This window comes from Spermophilus citellus (genome assembly GCF_964194105.1).
Source record: "Spermophilus citellus genome assembly, chromosome: 13".
Classification (NCBI taxonomy): Eukaryota; Metazoa; Chordata; class Mammalia; order Rodentia; family Sciuridae; genus Spermophilus; species Spermophilus citellus.
In genome coordinates, this window is record NC_138193.1 from 85,040,676 (window position 1) to 85,062,206 (window position 21,531).

The following is a 21,531-nucleotide window of genomic DNA, read 5'->3' on the forward strand; positions in this document are numbered from 1 at the left end:
GTATTTCAGCAATTTATTTCTTTCCAGAATGAACCTGTTTATTCCACACAAAACTTGCTGTTATATCTCCAGATGTATTGGCCACTGAAAACACTGGAATTATTCACCCTAAGAAATGTATATTTTTAACTTTTTAGCTGTTAGAGTCTTTGAAAAAGTGGATAGTAGTTAAAATATATGCTTGAAGTCTTAAAAGTTATCAGGTCATGCAAGAAATGCATTTAGCAGTCAGTGCCTACTCTGTACAAGGCACCATCTTAGTGATAAGGTGCACAATGGTAAAGAGGCAACTTACAAATTGAGTTTACACCAGTTAACAGATGGGAGTCTGTCCTCTGCCCTTCCCCTTCTCATTTCCTGAATTCATGGTTAATTATCATTATAAAAACTAATTTATAATGGAAGTCTTTCATTAATGCAGATATTTATTGTAGTAATCAAAACAGCTTAGGAATTCAAAGTATAATTTCAGTTATATCGATGAATTGAGACATATGTTTCCACATTTTAAGTTAAGCAGTTGAGAAATAATGACTAATAACAAATAGCTTAGTTTAAAATAATCATGGTTTTTTTTAATAAACTAAACATTTAACTTTTTTCTTAAATATACTGTCTTTTCCCAAAGACTTTGAATGACAACCTAGAGAAATGTATTGATTTTGATTCAACTAATCTTCAGTTAAATAGGAGGGGTTTATGTAGAAGTATTATTAGCCTTGATAATGTTATTAAGCTTCTGTTATTTTTAATCTTTATGTTTCTTAAGATGTAAAATAACTATAAAATTTCCTTGGTAGAAAATTAAGTTTTCCCAAATAGTAACTATTTCCTATTTAGTCAACAAAGAATAGTTTATCTCATTATGAGTCAATAAACAAAATATTTTATGTATTTTAAATTATCTTTTCTAAATATGAGACCATTGATTTTTGAGGACTTACTAGCAAATTTTGGTGTATCTTAAGAAACTGAATAATTTGGAAGCAATATTTTATTTAACTTTTTTTTGGTTATTTAAAAGATATTTTTAAATTATGTACTTGAAAAATACAAAATAATATGCCCCATCACTAAATGCTTTTCTGAATTCCTTAACTCCCATTGCCTAATTTTTTATTGTTAGTCATATTCATAGTTTTTATTGTTAGTCATACTTTGGCTAGGTAAAATGTTAATAATTTGCCCAACCTTCATTTTTTGATTAATTGGATCCCTGCTTAAGGAACTGTATTCTATATAACGAATCATTGGCAAGGTAGGTTGGCCAAAAGTCTGACCTTTGGCTGTGTTTCATGTATAGGTATATACATACATGTGACATGAGCATGGATGTAGCACTTCTCTTACTGTATTTATATGTCTGCTTTATTCTTGTGATTAGGCAGTGTTTTAAAATTCACAAGATTTCCTGCATTCTCCATAGGTGATCAGGCAGACAGATTTCCATTGATGGGTTTTTACATATTTTAAATCATGTGGAAACTAACTGATTGAATTGTTACAGAGAGAGGTATCCTTTTAACAGAAGGAATTAACACTGGGTTACTGCCCCTTTTTTTTGAATTCTGATTCACTGGGGTCTACTTGTCTATTTAATTAAAATCAACAAATTATTATTCTTTTAAAAAACACTTATTTCTGATTTTGTTTTTAATGTAGAGCAAAAGTACAAAAGATATGTCTCTTTTAATAAGTAAGAGTGAAAAGAATAAATTGAATTATATAATTCCTGGTCCAATTAAGTATAGTAGTAGTAAATGCTGAGCCCCAAGTCAGAATTAGCTTTTCCTGTAAACCACTGGACTTTGAGAAATTTACTTTCACTATCTCTTGCAAAATGGGAATTATAATAGTACCTGCCTCATAAAGTGCTGAGGGTGAAGTGGCACAATCATTGTAAAGTACTTGGCACATTTAGGGTTTAGTAAGCACTTACTAGCTGTCATTATTTACAATACTTATTGATTGTATAAGGAAGTGAATAATAAGTGTATAAAACTCTTCAATTTTAGAGAAATCAGGAGTTTCTTGTTTTAAAATGTAATCAGAAATTTACATACACATTGGAAGCAATTAGGCGATTTTCAAAGAATTTAGTAACCTATAGCATAAATTCCTTAGCTAGTTAAATCTGTTAGACAGTTTGATGGTTTTACACCTCTCCTGTGTGAACTAAATCTGTACATTGTTCCGTTTTTAACTTTTCATCAAAATTTACATCAGAAATTAGAATGACTTAGTAATTCAATTTTATTATTATTATTTTTTTCGCTTTATAAAAGTTCCATAATAGAAGAATTCAAGTGGACCAGTGAATAAGTAACATTATTTATTTTGTAGCACTCAATCTTGGTGAATAAATCAGTATCACATTTTTCTCCAGTATATGAATTCTATAACTTTATTAACAAAATATCTTAACATATAGTAAGATATTTAAAAATAAGTGAATAAAAACTAAACATGAGTCGTGGGCCATGGCTAAGCTGCCTTTCCAAGTCCTTTTACTCAGCCTTTCTTTTTAAGTTTCTCTTTAAAGATTAGGGTGTCGTAGAAATTTAATTATATATGGTAACTGAAAGTGAAAGGACAGTAAGTTCTGTTTGTGATTATTTTTAAATCTTAATATTCTCTGCTGGAGAAAGAAATACCTCAAAAAAATCTGTTTAAGAAAAATACTTTTCACATTTTCTAAAATGCTAGACAAGCCCACTCTACAGCTCAGAGACATAGTGTTTAATTTGGTAAAATAGTTTAAAGCAGCCTTCTCAAATCTTTGGACTCAGAATTCCATTATTCTCAAAAAATTATTGAGAACTTCAAATTGCTTTTGTTTATATGGATTATGAATGTCAGTATTTATAGTACTGCAAATTAAACTAAAGAATTTTCAAGATACTTATTAATTTATTTTAAAATAATATATCATCCTAAATAACATAAATATTTTTTATGTTTTTAAAAATTTCTCATCCTAAAAAACCATTTCAAATGCTACCTCTTTCCAGTGCCACCTTTATAGCTCCACTGATAGCTCTCACATGAAACCTACAGTGAATTATTGCAATAAGGGATTTTATGTATGTCAGTATAATACAGAAAACTTTTTGTTGAAGCCCATTATTAACATTTTTAATGAAAAGTAGCTACTTTTTCTGAAAAAAAAAGTAATATTAGGAAAAGTGGCATTGTTTTATATTTTTTGCAAATCTCCACATTGACTCAATAGAAGACAGCTTAATTCTCGTGATACATCTTTGACTTCATGGGAAGTTAGGTAGTGTGTATTATAAAAATAGTTGGGGCTGGGGATGTGGCTCAAGCGGTAGAGCGCTCACCTGGCGTGCGTGTGGCCTGGGTTTGATCCTCAGCACCACATACCAACAAAGATGTTGTGTCCGCCAAAATCTAAAAATAAACATTAAAATTCTCTCTCTCTCTCTCTCTCTCTCTCTCTCTCTCTCTCTCTCTCTCTCCCCCCCTCCCTCCCTCTCCTCCACCTCTCTCTCACTAAATAAATAAATAAATAAATAAATAAATAAAAATAGTAGAACCCCTTCAGGAGACTAAGAGACCTTCATGATCCCTGGACTTAGTTCAAAAAATGTTGCTTAGTCAAAAATAATAAAACACTAATGAAGTACTTACTGTGTCCTAAATGACTCTTTTAAGTTTAAGCTTTTACCTATATTAATTCATTTTAGCTTCAAATACTTGGATAAGTACTATTGTAATTCCCATTTAAAGTATTAGGAAACGGAAGCATGAGGTAATCAAAGTGATGCATCCAAGGCCACATGGCCCTCAAAGGTGGGGCAGGGTTAGATTCAGGAGATCTTGGTTTAAAACCTGTCCTCATTTTTGCTCTACTGCTTCTAGCCAGAAGCTCTTGCCATCCTAGAGCTGGCCCTGGGAGAGCTTTATAGATATGATATTGACTGTGGTTCGTCAATTTTTTTGTCTACAAAATAGAACTTACAATTAGTTTTTCTATGTTATTTTCCATTCTAGATTCGTAACTGTTGTTTTTTAAAACTTATATTGTTATTAAGCTGATCTAATAAAATATTGTATGGCTAAAGGCTGTTCTATTTATTCATTGTTTGAAGTAGATAACCATGCTTTTCAGTTTCTCTAGTTTTATGTTTTGATAATTCTACAGATAGTTTTTCCATATATTAGGAGGAAAACATGATTAGAAACTACTCTTATAGCTTTTAGAGAGAGTAAATTTCCTGCTTAACCCCTCTTACCCCAGTATTTTTCAGAAACTGTAGCTTTGAGGAGGTTATTGAGTTTTTTTGCTCAAAGAGTATAAAGTAGGTGGTATTACTGCATGAACTTGCAGTGAAAAGAAGTAAGGAAAACTTCAGGAATGTCTCAAATTTTCTTACATTCCTGAAAATTAAAATTTTATATACTGCTCCTAATGGTAAAATCCTCACACCTGGTCTGATACAGGCTTAGTCTCCCAAAAGTGTAAATGTGTTTGCCAGTGCACCACTGGAGAACAGAGCCTTCAGGTAAGTGAGTGTCTTCCGTGAAAGCAAAGTGCTACTACATTCATGTATTCACATCACATGCATGCATGCTTCTGCAGAGAGATCCAACATGTTGAGCTTCATTTTGTAGGATTGCCTGAGAGCATGACTTTTTTCAGAGTGTGTCACCTTCCTTACTTTAAGAAAAGGAAAATATAATTTCAGGTGTCAGGTATAATATTCCAGGTAAAATTTGATCCTGGAAACAAACCCCTGACAATGACCCTGCAATTATTGTTTTGTCAGTACTGTTGTGATATTTCATGGTGAGTTGTCTTTTGTTTGAATTGGCATTTTTCAATAAACATTAGGATTTAATTTGTTCATTTAACATTTACAAAGACATTAGCACAGAAAATAGAGCTGTCTCATTAACTATGATTTGTTTTATGGTACAGAGGTTGTCATTATAGCAAATTATCAGTAAATGGTAAAAAAGTGAATCTTAAAAAAATTATGGGTAAGGTTAAAATGATAAAAATATATAGTTAATATTCCTTTGCTTATTTGTTAACATTAGTTTTTTTTTTGTTGTTTTTCCTTTTAAGGAGTCTTCTGAAGTCTGTTGAAGAAGAATTGCATCAGCGGTAATTTAATTTTTAGTTAAGCTTTAAATACTTCATGTCACAGATGAGTAGAGTCATTTTGCTCCCTGGTCTGTCATGTGGAAAAGTCTGTTCTAACTTACTCTAGCCTGTAAAGAAATAGAAATAAAATTCTATCTTGCAGAAGCCCTTCCTGTCTTTTCAAGAATTTCTTCTTAAGCTCCTCGGTAAAGTAACTGTGGCATTATCCTTTTTTTTTTTTTTTAGAGGACATGTGGCACACTTAGAAGATGATGAGGGGGATGATGATGAATCCAAACAGTAAGTTTTGTTTCTCTTCTTTGGTAAAAAGAAAAAGGGTCATTTGACCTGATTTCTTAAATCTAACAATAATTTTAACATAATTAGTGATATAGTATCATGGGCCATACCACAGACTTTCCTTTGTTTCTATCACAGTTATTATTGTCAGCTTGGGCTGCCCCAAACAAATACCTTAGGCTGGGTAGCTTAAACAACAAAAGTTTATTTCTCACAGCTTCAAAAGCTGGAAAGTTCAAGGTCTAGGTACTGGCCAGTTTGGTTCCTGGTGGTGGCCGCCTCCTGGCAATATCTTCACTTGGCCTTTCCTCAGAGTGTGCACATCTGAGGGAGGAGGGCAATATCTCTTCCTTTAGTTTCCTCTTAGAAGCCCTTTCTCCAGTACAGTCACATTGGGGATTAAGACTTCAACATGTGAATTTTGGGGAGACACAATTCCAGTTGATAACACACTGGTTAATAACAACTTAGGAAAAAAACAATTTTTTATTGAAGTTAGTAATTGCTAGCTGCTATAATTACTACAACTACAAAGAAGCTTATTTTATGCTTGATTCAGTTTCATTGAATATGTTTCAAAGAAACACTTTAGATATATATGTGAATTTTTAAAGGGGAATATTTTTACTACTATGTGTGTATTACCTCTTAGTCCTTAAATTTAATAATTTTTGTTTGTTTGTTTGTTTGATAAAGAAAGATGCAGTTTTCAGGTAGAGAGGAGCACCTGACAAGCTTTTGGGCGTGGGTTTTTCCTCTTCACCTTATCATCTGACTCTGAGTCAGGTCACTTAACCTCTGGGCCTCAGGGTCCTCATCTGAGGTATTTTCTGGATATCTTTAATTTTTTCTGTTTCTGAAACTTATCCTGAGTTTTAATGAATCTTAGCTTCATTCAAATTCTGCCTATCATTTCATAGAGCCACATATATCACCTTTGATGAGGTTCATCAAAGATATTTTATATCTAACAAAATAACACAAATGAAGATTATGGTGTAATTTATATTATACCATTTTTTTCCTCTACCAGGTGCTGCTTATGTTCTTTTATTATTTTCTTTTAATTGAAATAAACTGGAATTTTATTCACTTTTTCCAGTTTGGGTTATAATATTTGAAACCAAGAGGCATATCTACCCAATTACTTCTGAGTGATACTTCATTCAAGATAACTTAAACATTTCACAGAATATTTCGGTAAAAACTCACAATCTTAGAAAATGGTACTTGTTTTTGCAGGTTTTTCTTCCATATAGATTTGAAAACATAATCACATTTTAGTGATGATTTATGTGTAAAATAAAGGGTGCTGATTCTAAACTTTTTGTGTTTTTAGTTCAACCATGAAAGCAAAAGTTCCACCACCTCTGCCACCAAAGGTAGACAAGTTTATTTCTCAATTTGAAATCTGTGTGTGTGTGTGTATGTGTGTGTGTGTGTTATTGTTCTGCCACTTTAATATTGTATTGTAGTTACACTAGATTATTTTTATTTATGACCCACAAAGAAAAATTAGGAAGTTGCTAACTATGATCTAAGATTTAGTATTCATTCTACGTCTTAGAAATTTTCACAGTGAAAATAAGTGTGTTGATAGATGAGCGTTATTTCACTTGGGCTAGAAAAATGCATGTTTCTTCTAATATTTTTTTATCTCAAAATCTTCAGTCTACTAACTGATCCCTGAAAATAGTTGTAGGATGGTAATTTATCCTCACAAATATTTAATTTTCAGAAAAAGATCATAAATTTAAAATACAAAATAAAACAATAACTTTCAAGAAAAATTTAACATCAAAAGCCTTGTGCCAAGCACAATCATTATAAAATACTAAAAATAACTGCAATTGATAAGTTTCTTAAAGGATAAAATCAGTTAATATAAATAGTGGTAATATATGGGCTGGTATTGTGGCTCATCGATAAGAGTGCTTATCTAGCACAGGCAAAGCCCCAGGTTTGATCCTCAGCACCACATAAAAATAAATAAATAAAATAAGCTATTATGTCCAACTACAACTAAAATACAAATATTTTAAAAAGATAGTGATAATATAAATTTATTTTATAAATTCATATGTATCACACATTTTAATTATAAAATAATTTGGTTTAAAGTTTGAAATCAGGGTATTATAAATGAGAGCTGGATTGTTACCAGTCTTGGCATCAAATTTATTGCTGTATTTTGTTTCCTTTTTAAACTTCTGAGGAAAGTCTTGGAAATTTCAAGGAAATAAGTGCTGAGCAATCTTTATAATAAAGGGCACGTTGAGGCTGGGGATATAGCTCAGTTGGTAGAGTGCTTGCCTTGCATGCACAGAGCCCTTGGGTTCAATCCCCAGCACCACAAAAAGTAATAATGATTAATAATAATAATAATAATAATGGGCATATTTATAAAAGTTTATAAATTTTCTAACCCTTTCTCTGACTGGAGTTTTTTCCATTGTCTTCACAAAAAGTTTTTCAGGTATCCCTTATTGTGGTGCTGCCTTCTTTAACTTGAGAACACCTTAATATATATCTTCTATCCTTCATCTGAAAAAAAGCATCAACATAAAGACACTGAGTCATCTAAGGGACAGTTTAGATTAGCTTTGATAAGGAGCTGAGCTTGCATTAGCTGTAAGACTCATACAGAGATTTGTTTAAATTTGAGGCTATCAAAAGGACTTGTTTTTAAGATTTGAAGAATTAATAAGAAGCCAGGCGTGGTGGCACATGCCTATAATTCCAGTAGCTTCAAGAAGCTGAGGCTAAGTGGTTAAGCGCTCTGGGTTCAATGCAATTCCTTGTCCCCACCCCACAAAAAAAAAAGAATTAATAAAAAGACATAGAGAGCCTCCCCTGTTTTTTGCACAGCTGCAAAACTTGACACATATTCATGTCCATTTTTAGCATATTTTTAAAACAATAAGGTAACCTGAATCAGATAGTTAAGTACCCTCAATTCATCTGGTAAACACAATTTGAAATATAACATTTACTTCAAGAAAATAATTACACGTTTAATCATTGGTCTTCTTTTCTGTGTTATTTCAGCCTAAGTCCATCTTCATACCACAGGAAACCCATTCTATTGAGGAAGATCATCAAGGAACAATCAAGAGATGTCCCATGTCAGGGAGCCCAGCAAAACCATCCCATGTTCCACCAAGACCACCACCTCCCCGATTACCGCCACAAAAGCCTGTTGCTTTAGGTAATGGAGGAGGGTTTACCAGGTTTTCATGCTAGTGGTAAAATGTTAAGAAAAAAAAAATTTAAGAAATTATTTTGAATTTCTTTGAGGCAGGAGAGAAAAGAAGCAGTGGCTAAAGGAGATGTTTTTTGATTTTTGTTTCATAATTCAGTGTTTTTAATAAAAGTGTTCCCTATCATCTAGTCCTGAAATATTTTGCCCCTTACTTATCATTTCATATTTAGCCTCCCCTTTTTTGGAACCTGGTTTATGCCCTTTTATCATTTATCTACAGTATATAAGCACTAGAAATTAAACTATGAATGAGCAAGGAAACTTTTTTTTGGTGGGGGAGGGGGTTCTGGGCTACTTCTGTTTTAGAAAAGAGGAGGGTACTTTGTTTAATTTATTTATATCCTTTAATCATTTTTATAAAGATGATGATCCTTGTTTGCTGGGTATTGCATACCATTAATACTGGAAAGAGTTGTTTGAGGAAGATAATCAATTTCTTTCCCCAGCACCACAAAAAGTTTTTTAACACTGTTTTTCTTCTGTCTTATACAAAAGAAATAATTTAAGAAAGAGCCACTAAGGTTTCTTGATAACATAATATAAATTGCCCCTTTTGTGAAAGTAGTTATGCATTTAGTATTCATTTTTTGCCTTTTTAAAGCAAATTATAGATACAACCTGAATTTAAATTTGCCTAATATACCACAAATAGAAGTTTAAGTAAAGAACATTGTATATAAAAACTTCTTCCTACAATACTAAAATACTCTGATCTCAAATGAAGAATGAAACTGTCTCTGAGTTAATACTTTTCTTTCTACTTGATAATTTTCTTACTGAAAATTAATAGTTTATCATTGTATTTAAACATCTTATTGAAGGAAATGGAGTGGGCTCCTTCCAGTTAAATGGTGAACGAGATGGATCTTTATATCAGCAACAGAATGAACATCGAGGCACAAACCTTTCCAGGAAAGAGAAGAAAGATGTGCCAGTGGGTATTTGCATTTATAAGTTCTTCTTGTACTTGTTTCCCTTTCACTATTTAGTTTCACACTTACACTTAGTGAAACTATACCAGTTGTATATTTTATAATTGCTGTGTTGATATTTTAGTATGTTTATTATAATAAGTAGATATTCTAAAATGTGTTCTTTATACAAGTATTCTCGTGACTATGCACAAAATAACTCTCAAAAGTTTTGCATACATGGGCTGGGGTTTTGGCTCAGTGGTAGAGCATTCGCCTGCATATGCAAGGCCCTGGGTTTGATCCTTAGCACCACATAAAAAAAAATAAAGGTATTGTGTCCAACTACAACTAAAAAATGAATATTCAAAACAAAAGTTTTGTGTACAGGGCTGGGGATTATAGTTCAATGATAGAATCCTTACCTTACATGCACTAGTCCCTGGGATTGATCCCTAGCTCCACAAAAATGGAAAGGAAAATACCTTTGATAGTCTGAGAAATTATGAAAAATAAGGACATAAAGAAAGCTATAGGTTGTACTCCAGGACAGATTTCTAACTATAGGTTACATAATGGGTGATGTAGTTGATATAGTTGCTTTTACACAGAGGCAATAGCTAACAAAGGGAAAATATTATTATTGTTTTTTAGCAATCGAGGATATCATTTCAGAAATGATGAAATTAGACTTAACAGCTATTCCTGTCACAAGTGTTAGTTGAAACACTATGGCATTACTATTAAAATGTATATTATTTATTAGGAATCATAAGACATAAAAAATTTTAAATATTTATAAAATTGAATCCTGATCAGTGGAAGACATCTATCATCAGAAAACATAAATTAACAACAAAAAAATGTGCTGCTATAAATAGCCTTCTTATATCAGAGAAATTAATGAAAAACGCATGAGATAGCATTTTTTTTACTTGTCTTCATAATATTGCTGATGAGTGTGATATAATATGGACATCAGATCAGCTAAAATGTAAGAGTTACCGATCCCATGTACCAGGAGTTTCATTTTCACAGAATACCCTTTTTAAAAATCCCTTCATGGCCATCCACAAAGCTTGAACACTTGGAGGAGGTGGGCGTGCTGCTGCTGTTGTGACCCAGGGTCTCCCTGCCCTCTCTCTTTCCCTCCTATCCTTCTTCCCTATCTAGAATTCATCTATTCCTCCCCTCCTCCCCCTCCCTACTCCACTGTGAGTCAGCCTCCTTATGTCAGAGAAAACATTCGGCATTTGGTTGTTTGAGATTGGCTAACTTCACTTAGCATTATCTTCTCCAATGCCATCCATTTACCTGCAAATGCCATGATTTTATTCTCTTTTATTGCGGAGTAAAATTCCATTGTGTATATATGCCACATTTTTTATGCATTCATCCACTGAAGGGCATCTAGGTTGGCTCCACAGTTTAGCTATTGTGAATTGTGCTGCTATAAACATTGATGTGGCTGTGTCCCTGTAGTATGCTGTTTTTAAGTCCTTTGCGTATAGTCTGAGGAGAGGGATAGCTGGGTCAAATGGTGGTTCCATTCCCAGATTTCCAAGGAATCTTCATACTGCTTTCCATATTTGCTGCACCAGTCTGCAGTCCCACCAGCAATGTATAAGTGTACCTTTTTCCCCACATTCTCGCCAATACTTGTTGTTTGTCTTCGTAATAGCTGCCATTCTGACTGGAGTGAGATGGTATCTTAAGAGTAGTTTTGATTTGCATTTCTCTGACTACTAGAGATGATGAGCATTTTTTCATATATTTGTTGATTGATTGTATATCCTCTTCTGAGAAGTGTCTGTTCAGGTCCTTGGCCCATTTGTTGATTGTTTTTTCGATGCTTATCTTTTTTGAGTTCTTTATATACCCTAGAGATTAGTGCTCTATCTGTTGTGTGAGGAGTAAAAATTTGCTCCCAGGATGCAGGTTCTCCATTCACCTCACAGATTGTTTATTTTGCTGAGAAGAAATTTTTTACTTTGATTTCATCCCATTTATTCATTCTTGGTTTTAATTCTTGTGCTATAGGAGTCTTATTAAGGAAGTTGGGGCCTAATCTCATATAATTAAGATTAGGGCCTACTTTTTTTTTCTATTAGAGTCTCTGGTTTAATTCCTGGTTCCTTGATCCATCTTGAGTTAAATTTTGTGCATGGTGAGAGATGGGAGTTTAATTTCATTTTGTTGCATATGGATTTCTAGTTTTCTAGCACCATTTGTTGAAGATGCTATCTTTTCTCCAGTTCATGTTTTTGGCACCATTATCTAATATAAGATAATTGTAATTTTGTGGGTTAGTCTCTGTGTCCTCTATTCTGTACCATTGGTCTGCCAGTCTATTTTGGTGCCAATACCATGCTGGTTTTATTACTATTGCCCTGTAATATAGTTTAAGGTCTGGTTTAGCGATGCCACCTGCTTCTCTCCTCCTGCTAAAGATTGCTTTAGCTATTCTAGGTCTCTTATTTTTCCAGATGAATTTCATAATTGCATTTTCTATCTCTATGAGGAATGCCATTGGGATTTTGATTGGAATTGCATTAAATCTGTATAGTGCTTTTGGTAGTATGGTCATTTTGATAATATTAATTCTGCCTATACAAGAGCAAGGTAGATCTTTCCATCTTCTAAGGTCTTCTTTGATTTCTCTCTTTAGGGTTCTGTATAGATCTTTCACCTCTTTTGTTAAATTGATTGCCAAATTTTATTTTTTTTTGAGGTTATTGTGTATGGGGTAGTTTTCCTCATTTCCTTCTCAGAGACTTTGTCACTGATATACAGAAATGCCTTTGACTACGGGTGTTGATTTTATATCCTGCTACTTTGCTGAATTCATTTACTAGTTCTAGAAGTTTTCTTGTGGAGTTTTTTGGATGTTCTGTGTATAGAATCGTATCATCAGCAAATAGTGCTAATTTAAGTTCTTCTTTTCCTATACATATCCCTTTGATTTCTTTCATCTAATTGCTCTGGCCAGCGTTTCAAGAACTGTGTTAAATAGAAGTGGTGAAAGAGGGCATCCCTGTCTTGTTCCAGTTTTTAGAGGGAATGCCTTCAATTTTTCTGTTTAGAATGATGTTGGCTGGGGCTTAGCATAGATAGTCTTTACGATATTGAGATATGTTTCTGTTATCCCTAGTTTTTCTAGTGTTTTGAACATGAAGGGGTGCTGTATTTTATCAAATACTTTTTCTGCATCTATTGAGATGATCATATGATTCTTATCTTTAGGTCTGTTGATGTGATGAATTACATTTATTGATTTCCGTATGTTGAACCAACCTTGTATCCCTGGGATGAATCCCACTTGATCATGGTGCACAATCTTTTTGATATGTTTTTGTATTCGATTTGCCTAAATTTTATTGAGAATTTTTGCATCTATGTTCATTAGAGATATTGGTTTGAAGTTTTCTTTCTTTGATGTGTCTTTGCCTGGTTTGGGGATCAGGGTGATATTGGCCTCATAGAATGAATTTAGAATTACTGCCTCTTTTATTTCTTGAAATAAATTGAAGAGTATTGGTATTAGTTCTTCTTTAAAGGTCTTGTAGAACTCAGCTGTGTATCCATCCTGTCCTGGGCTTTTCTTGGTTGGTAGGCTTTTGATGGCTTCTTCTATTTCCTCACTTGATATTGGTCTGTATAAATAGTGTATATCTTCCTGACTCAATCTGGGCAAATCATATGCCATTCACATTTTTAACTGCTGATGGGACTCTCCAGCTTTTACCAGAAGAGATGAGCTGTCCTTCGAAGATTCAGACTTCTTAGAAAAGCTTTTTCTTTTTTTTTTTTTTTAATTGAAAAAAAAAAAAAAAGACTAAAGAAGCCATGAAGGAAAGCAAGGAATTCACCACATAGTGATTACACAGTTGCCTTCTTTATACTATCCCTGTTAACGTTCACAGCGTAAACAGTTATCATAAGAAAGGCACGGTAAGAGCCATTTGTAGGGTGCTCTTGGTAAGCTGACCTAACTGGTAGTGGTGATGAATTATGAAGGACATCTAAACTTCCTTGAAAGTTATGGAACTCTGTGCCTGTGAAAGTTACCATGCAGTGTTTCTTATTTCAAATTTATTGTGGAGCTCTCTTGCTTATTTTATTCTCTTACCCATACAGTATGCCATGAGTATACAATTGATATATTAATGATCTTGTTACCAGAGTAAGAAATGTCACAAGGGGCCCCACTTCTGTATTGTTTTATTAGCTCAAAAGTTATTAAATAAGATATTCTTTTGCCATTGTTCCATCTGTCCCATATATTAGCATTTTATTTAATATGCTTTGGAAGTTGATCCATGAATTTTTGCTGGAATTAATACAAGTGTCTGACTAGATGGTAAACGGTAGACCGACACAACCTTCAAGTAATAATGTCATTGTTTTCTTGCTGTGTCTTTAGCTTGATTACTAAGGTACAGATCTGCTTAAAACCAAATGGCATTAGTTATTATGTTTTCCAAATTGAAAATTATTTTATTTACTATTTTAAGGAAATATGAAACCATTCAAAAACAGCAAATTTTATGCTCTGAAGTACATAAAATTAGTTAATAGTTAATGAAATGCAAAGAGGTTAGATAGTGTTAAGTTAATGAGGTTTATTTTCTATATGGTTAATATGGGTAATTTTTCATCTTCTTTAAAGATGAATAATATTCTGATTAAAGGTGGGAAATAATAGCTGAGGTATCCATTATTTTTCAAGATCTTTGTCTATATTATGTATTATACAGTAGATTTCTTATTTCATGACATTTCCTAGTTTTCCTACCAGTAAATAAAGACTGATAATTTTTTTTTAAATCACACATTGCTAAGAAGGTTAAGTAGAGGTGTTCACTTCATCATTATTCTTATAGAAAAAAATTGAAAATCCTAAATATCCAATTCCTAAATATCCAATAACAATTAAGTTATAAAGTATTGTAGTTAACCATGTTGTAGTTAAAATAAATGAAGTAGGCCATAGGAGTGATGCAAAATTATGTTCCAAGACCATTTTAAGGCCAAGTCCAAACATAGAAAAATGGTGTTTTATGTGGGAACATTTCTGTAAATGTACACCAAAAAGTTTAGAAGTGAGTTGGCTGTAGCTCAGTGGTAGAACACTTACCCAGCATGCATGATGTCCTGGGTTTGAGCCCCAGCACTGAAAAAAAAAAAAAAGGAGGGGGGGTTTTAGAAAGCTGTGTAAATACATGAGTATATGTAATTGCTTAAATAAAGAATACACATAAAACTGGTTTTGGTGGGGGCAGGTACTACAAGTAAATGGACTATGGAAGGGATTACAGGAAACTCAAACATTATCCCTATAATGATTTCTTTTCCAAAGAGAATAGATTCATGTATTTTATTAGATAAATGTGTTTGAAATATAGGATTGTTTTATGCCAAACAGCAGCAAGAAATCTATATATATAATCATGTATGTGTTCTTTTTCTAGAAGCCTATTAGCAATGGTCTTCCCCCGACACCTAAAGTACATGTAAGTACAAACTATGACATTAGCTGTTTTCAGACTATAGCCAATGATAAATAATTGCTCAAAAGTGTATCTTAGGTTAGATTTATATCCTGTTAAAAGAACTTTCATAGCCATGGTGACATACAGCTGTAATTACAGCTACTCAAGAGGCTGAAGCAGGGGCTGGGGATGTGGCTCAGGCGGTAGCGCGCTCGCCTGGCATGCGTGCGGCCCGGGTTCGATCCTCAGCACCACATACCAACAAAGATGTTGTGTCCGCCGAGAACTAAAAAATAAATATTAAAAAAATTCTCTCTCTCTCTCTCCTCTCTCACTCTCTCTTTAAAAAAAAAAAAAAAAAAAAAAAAAAAGAGGCTGAAGCAGGAGGATCAAAAATTCAAGACCAGCCAGGGCAACTTAAGGAAGCCTGGTCTCAAAATTTTAAAAGGGTTGGAGGTTTAGCTTTGTAGTAGAGCGCTTGCTTAGCATGTTGAAGGCCCTGGGTTTGTCCCTAGTACTACCCAAAAAAACAAACAAACCAAAAAAAAAAAAGGTCATTATTATCTATAAGATTGCTAATTTAAATGTTACTTGTGATTGCATCTGAAAAATAGTCTTTCAAACTAAGATTATGATGAATTTGACATTTTAAAGCTCCTTGATTCCAAAATTTGTTGATATCCTGTTTGCAGCTCTTTTAAAGAAATGTGGAAAAGCCACATAGATATTCTAGAGAGTACAAAATAGTTATGACATTTTTGTAGCATGTTTTCAGTTATCAAAAATGTGGAATTTTAATCGGATGTGGTGGCACACACCTGTGATCCCAGCAGCTTTTGAGAGGCTGCGGCAGGAGGATCACAAGTTTAAGGACAGCCTCAGCAATTTAACAAGGCCCTGTGTAACTTCGTGAAACCCTGTCTCAAAAAATAAAAAGAACCAAGAGGGTGGCTCAGTGATAAAGCACCCCAGGTTAAATTCCTAGTACCAAAAAAAAAAAAAAAAAAAAAAAAACAGAATTTTAAATTAGAAGACATATTGGAGCAGCATCTGACCTAAGTCCTTGATCTTGCCCATGAGTAAAATGACATTAAAGATCCTGGTCATTAAGATTACAAAACACCCAACCCTATTAAGATATCCCTAGAATTTAGATGTCTGACATCGCCTAGGTTGGGTTTTGTTTATTTTTGGTTTTAGTTAGACCAGGTTGTCCATTTTTCCTCATATTTTAAAATTTTTTTAATAAGGAAAATTTTTTAATATTTATAGTATATAACATGATATTTTAATATTTGTATGCATTGTGGAATGGCTAAGTCGAGCTGTTTTACATATGTGTTATCAGTTATTTTTTGGAGTGAGTATTCAAAAATCTACACTTAATAAAATTTTCAAGTAAATTGTTGTTAACTGTAGTCACCATGATTACAGTAGATCTCTTAAACTTATTTCTCTTAATTAAAACTTCAAGTCTTTTGACTAAGATCTCCCCAGTCTTCTCCTCTTCTCCTCAGCCTCTGAGAACCATCATTCTGCTTTCTGCTTCTATGAGTTTAACTTTTTTTCTATCTAGATATTTATCTAGATATAAGGAAGTTAATGCAGTACTTGTCCTTCTCTAGCCTGTTTCACTTAGCAGTCTTCCAGGTTCACACATCATAAATAATAAGATTTTCTTTTTTTAAGTCCAAATAGCATTCCATGTTGGATATGCACTACATTTTCTTTACCCATCCATCTGTTAATAGACACTGAGGTTGATTCTTTATCTTGGCTGTCATGAATAGTACCACAATAAACAAAAGGAAGCAGATGTCTTTTCAGCATTACTGATCTCATGTAATAGGAGTGCTGAATAATATGGTCATGCTTCTTTTATAGTGTTAAAATTATATTAAGTCAATGTATAAGTTTAGATTAGTATGGAGAGAGCTATATTTCCATCACTAAAAATCTATAATCTAAAACCTCATGTAACGTTAAGCTGTCCTTAGTTCTAGTTTTTTTTACCTCCCACCTCTACTTTTACATATGATATTTGAATTTTAAATATTTAAAATAGTAATTTGAATATTAATTTATAAATTAAAATATAATTTTAAATAACATTTATATTACCTAGCATATATATACTTATAACAAAGAAATATAATAGGCAAACTTACCATTTGGCCATAAGATAAAGCTTTTACTTCAGGTGTGTAATTTGACAGGGAAAAGCTGGTAACAGTGGAATGACAGATAAGATCCAACTATACAAATTAACTTAAGGTTGGGACCAATTGTTTGGTCCTGACTTGCCACTTGGATTTCTAGAGGTTAGCAGTACCTTAACATACACATTTTGTTAGTCTTCTTAAAAGGTATTAATTTGATTTTCTTAAGTGATACAGTTTCAGCCCTACATCATTGGTCACCTGCCACCTGATGATATTGCCAACCCAAGTCATTCTTTTTGGTACTTAAATCTTTAAAAATATTGATTGATACATTTCTGTCATTAAAAAGGAAATGTTAAGGTTTTTGTCATGATTATTTTATGTTAATGATATCAGAATGTTCTGAGCATGTTGCCTCCACATTTGATAAGGTGCTACAAAGTGCCGTTATGTTAATTCAGAACAGACTGGCAAATACAGAAGTTTCCTCTGGCCAGATATTTTTGTACTATTTTTCCTCAAATAGTTGGTTATAAATGCAAACCTTATGTATTTAATCAAAATGATAATTTCAAAACTTAACATTTTGCCCTTTGAGAATATAATGTACAATTCAAGTGAATGCTACATTTCATTATATTTATTTGAAAGATTTTTAAAAGAGTCTATATGTTTTTGAGTTTGAAGCACATGCATGAATTTCAAATCAACTACACCTCTTTTATAATATGAAATGTAATGATTAATACCAGTTTTATCATGAAACCAAATGAGACATTTTTATATCTTTATGGAAATTATGGTTTTCTTCTTACCAGAGAATATTGTAATGTTTTTGATATGGAACATGTCAATGATATTCTTATAAACAAATTATCAGGCAGAATTGTTCACTATTATTGCTTTGTTCACATGAAAAGAGACAATAAAATATGAGTGAATTTTTCTCTTCCTCTCAAGTAAATTCATTGTTGCATCTAGAAACTTTGTGCTACCAAAAAATTTATAATAATAGCCTAGAAAAAAATAATATTCTGTAAAAAGTTAGGCTGATGACTGATTCAACACATTTTATTTCTGTAAGTTTGAAGGTCATAGTAATTTCAGAATGTTCTCTCATTAAAATAAATGATTGCATAAGGACATTTGTTTGTCACTGTCTCATAGAAGTTATTTGTTTTTCCAGATGGGTGCATGTTTTTCAAAGGTTTTTAATGGGTGTCCCTTGAAAATTCACTGTGCAACATCCTGGATAAACCCAGATACACGAGGTAGTACCGTGAGTTTTTATCTGTTATCTAATTTTTTTCAACTGGGACTATGAAAGCATTTGATTTAATTCATTTTCTAAATATTTTTCTGAAAAATATTTGGTTATAATTTTTTAATTTTAAGATACATAAGTTTGTTTATACTGTTGTCAGTGTTTGGGTGGCACATAAAATTAAAATTTCACTAGAGTTGCTGTATCAATGTAATAATATATTCTACACCGCTCGGATTTCCTTCAGAAATATTTCTTTTGCGGCACAAAAACAGTCATTTTTTAGTTTAGTTTATTTTTTAGACAGTCATTTACTGAAGGAATTTAGCTATGAGAACCCAGGGGCTAGTGACCACTTTAGAGGATCTGACTGTAAAAGGGGTCATAATCAGAATAGTTGTTTTTAGGAAGTACGCAAGGACTCTGTTCCCCTGCCATATCTGTATCTTAATACCTGTCTATGCAAGATACACATAGAAACATATGAACCTTTTTGCATGTATATGTATAAAAACACATATGTGTTCTAAAATTTCAAGGTCGGTTCTTTCATTTCATGGATACAGAAACTGACTCCAAAAGATTTATTGTTTCACAAAGTCAATTGGTAGAGCTTCAGTTTAAACCCACTTCTTTCTGTCTGACCCCACATTTCATGGTATTAAATTTGCCAGTTCTAGTCGTAAGTGCTAGGCAGTTTAGGAATTCTCTTGACATTGTAAATTGCTCTCAGTTTGGTCTGAAGAAGCTCTTGACCTGATCTTTTATCTTATCTTAAAAACAGATCCTGTAGGGCCAAGGCCAGGCTTCTGCTATCTTCCAGGAGATATTGAGTTCCTTAGCAGGAACCCAGGTTTTAGTTAACATTTTTTTTATAGATACCAATCAGATTCTGGTTTTTTTATGTTAATGCTTATCATACCTGGAAAAATAATATTCTGTAAAAATGTTTTTTATCTGTTCTCTCTGTTCCTGGTTTACATTCTGAAGTCATGTGCACATGTTCCTGTTTTCAGGGGGTTTTAGGAAAAGTAACTGCAGACTCAAGTCAGTGGTACCTTCTGATGAGTGAAAGTCTAGCTGGCCACTCCCAAATACCCTCCTTATATTTATATGTAACTCGATTCAGTAGTCTAGAGTGCCTCACCTCTTCTTTGCATTAAAATTCAAAGTATTGGGCTGGGGATGTGGCTCAAGCGGTAGCGCGCTCGCCTCGCATGCGTGCGGCCCGGGTTCGATCCTCAGCACCACATACCAACAAAGATGTTGTGTCCGCCGAGAACTAAAAAATAAATATTAAAAATTCTCTCTCTCTCTCTCTCTCTCTCTCTCCCCACTCTCTCTTTAAATTAAAAAAAAAAAATTCAAAGTATTTACAGTGATTTTTTTGTTATATTAACACATACTTAACTGAAAGTTAAACTGTATAAAAGTATCTTATTGAAATCAGTTAGTGAAGTACTTTTGTTATTACAGATCAATATTTGATATTTGGTGCCGAAGAAGGGATTTATACCCTTAATCTTAATGAACTTCATGAAACATCAATGGAGCAGGTATGTTATTTGGTACATCTCCCCCCACCCAAGTTATTGTAAGTAGACTATAAATAAGTTTCACTTTTATGCTTTGGTGCCTCTTTTATTCATAACACCTTCTCAGAATATGTTCTGTTTACAGATACTTAAGACAGAGTCACTGGACTAGTCCTTACATTTGAGAAGCTCGTGATATACCAGGGAAAACAGACATAAATCAATAACTAGAACACTCAGATTATATGTCACACTGAGAACAAATACAGAGTGTAGGCCAAAAGAGATAGGTGGCCTACACTCTGTACTTCCTGGGAGAAGAAGAAAAAGGGGTGTTTGAGGTGGACCTTAAATGATAATGCATAGAAATTTGTCAGCCAAACAGAAAGAAGACAAATATGGCAGCATTGAGTTGTGAAATAACATGGCAAGTGTGAGAAACAGTGACTGGACAATTGGGAGCACAGAAGAGTGACAGTAGTTGGAGCTGGGTAGGGGGACAGATGCCAAACCTCAGAGCTTTGTGTGTCACACTGATGATCAGGTCTGTTTTAGAAATATGTGTTTGCTGTATGGTAGGAGATGAAACTAGAGACTAGGTCAAAGGTAAAGGAGTGAAGTTTGGTGTGGAGATAAAGAGGGCAGAGAATAACATGGGGTTTGGAATAATTGTATGGGGCCATTGTTCATTGTTAGAATGAGTTGGGATAGCTTTTGGCATTTAGCACCCAGAAGCTTGCAAAAATCACAATGATGATAAAAATTTTTAAAAATTTTTTACTGTGTGACAGCCTCAGATTTTATTTGCTTGACATATATTATCTAACCCCTATAGAATCTCTGAGAGAACCCATTACAGTTCTTAATTCACAGATAAGAAAAACTAAGTTTCAGAAAGGATTAGTAACTTGCCAGGCAGCCCATAGCTACTAAGTGGCTGCACTGGGGAACAAACCCAGGCAGGGTGGCCTCTGAGTCCATATCCTTAACTTCACCATACTGCCTCTCCCAGCCCATAGCCTTTGTAGAGAAAGATGAAAGAGCTAGAATTGGCCAAATTGAATGATGAGTTCAATATGGAGGCTTAGGAGAGGACTCAGTTAACTCCAGGTTTCCAACTTGAGTGACTGGGTGCATGACAGTGTCGTTTTCAGGGGAGAGGCTGAGTTTAGAAGAACAACAGTGTAATCAATTTGGTTATGTCATTTTGAGTGCTTGTGGGATGTGTAACTAATTTTCCTTTATCGATAAATATCTCCTTTAAAATAAAACAGAGATCTGTAAATTATAATTTCTTCATTACAAAGCATTTCCATCTTTTGTCACATTTTTAAAAGCAAATTTTCTAAAAGGGTCCTAAACTATATGATGTACTGTGAATCTTTTAATCTGGAATTGTTATACAATGAACTTGTTAAAAAGTACATAAGAACCATGGGAAAGAGAAGAAATGGATTCTGTTATTTGTAGTAATTAGTAGATAAGTAGTTCAAAG

General features: G+C 33.3%; 1 protein-coding gene across 5 annotated transcripts in view; it reads left to right on the top strand.

The window, feature by feature from the left end:
- The window catches only part of MAP4K3 (mitogen-activated protein kinase kinase kinase kinase 3), a 198,672-nt gene that overhangs the window by 152,700 nt on the left and 24,441 nt on the right, over window positions 1–21,531 (top strand). For all 5 annotated transcript variants that reach the window (XR_014018527.1, XM_081264490.1, XM_081264487.1 and 2 more), the window contains 8 exons: window positions 5,093–5,131; window positions 5,357–5,410; window positions 6,750–6,792; window positions 8,459–8,618; window positions 9,494–9,606; window positions 15,055–15,096; window positions 18,424–18,508; window positions 19,978–20,057. Coding sequence is in view for 4 of the 5 variants with exons in the window: in XM_081264490.1 (XP_081120616.1) it covers window positions 5,093–5,131; window positions 5,357–5,410; window positions 6,750–6,792; window positions 8,459–8,618; window positions 9,494–9,606; window positions 15,055–15,096; window positions 18,424–18,508; window positions 19,978–20,057 (616 nt within the window). In the remaining variant the exon portion in view is untranslated. The remainder of the gene's footprint in view (window positions 1–5,092; window positions 5,132–5,356; window positions 5,411–6,749; window positions 6,793–8,458; window positions 8,619–9,493; window positions 9,607–15,054; window positions 15,097–18,423; window positions 18,509–19,977; window positions 20,058–21,531) is intronic.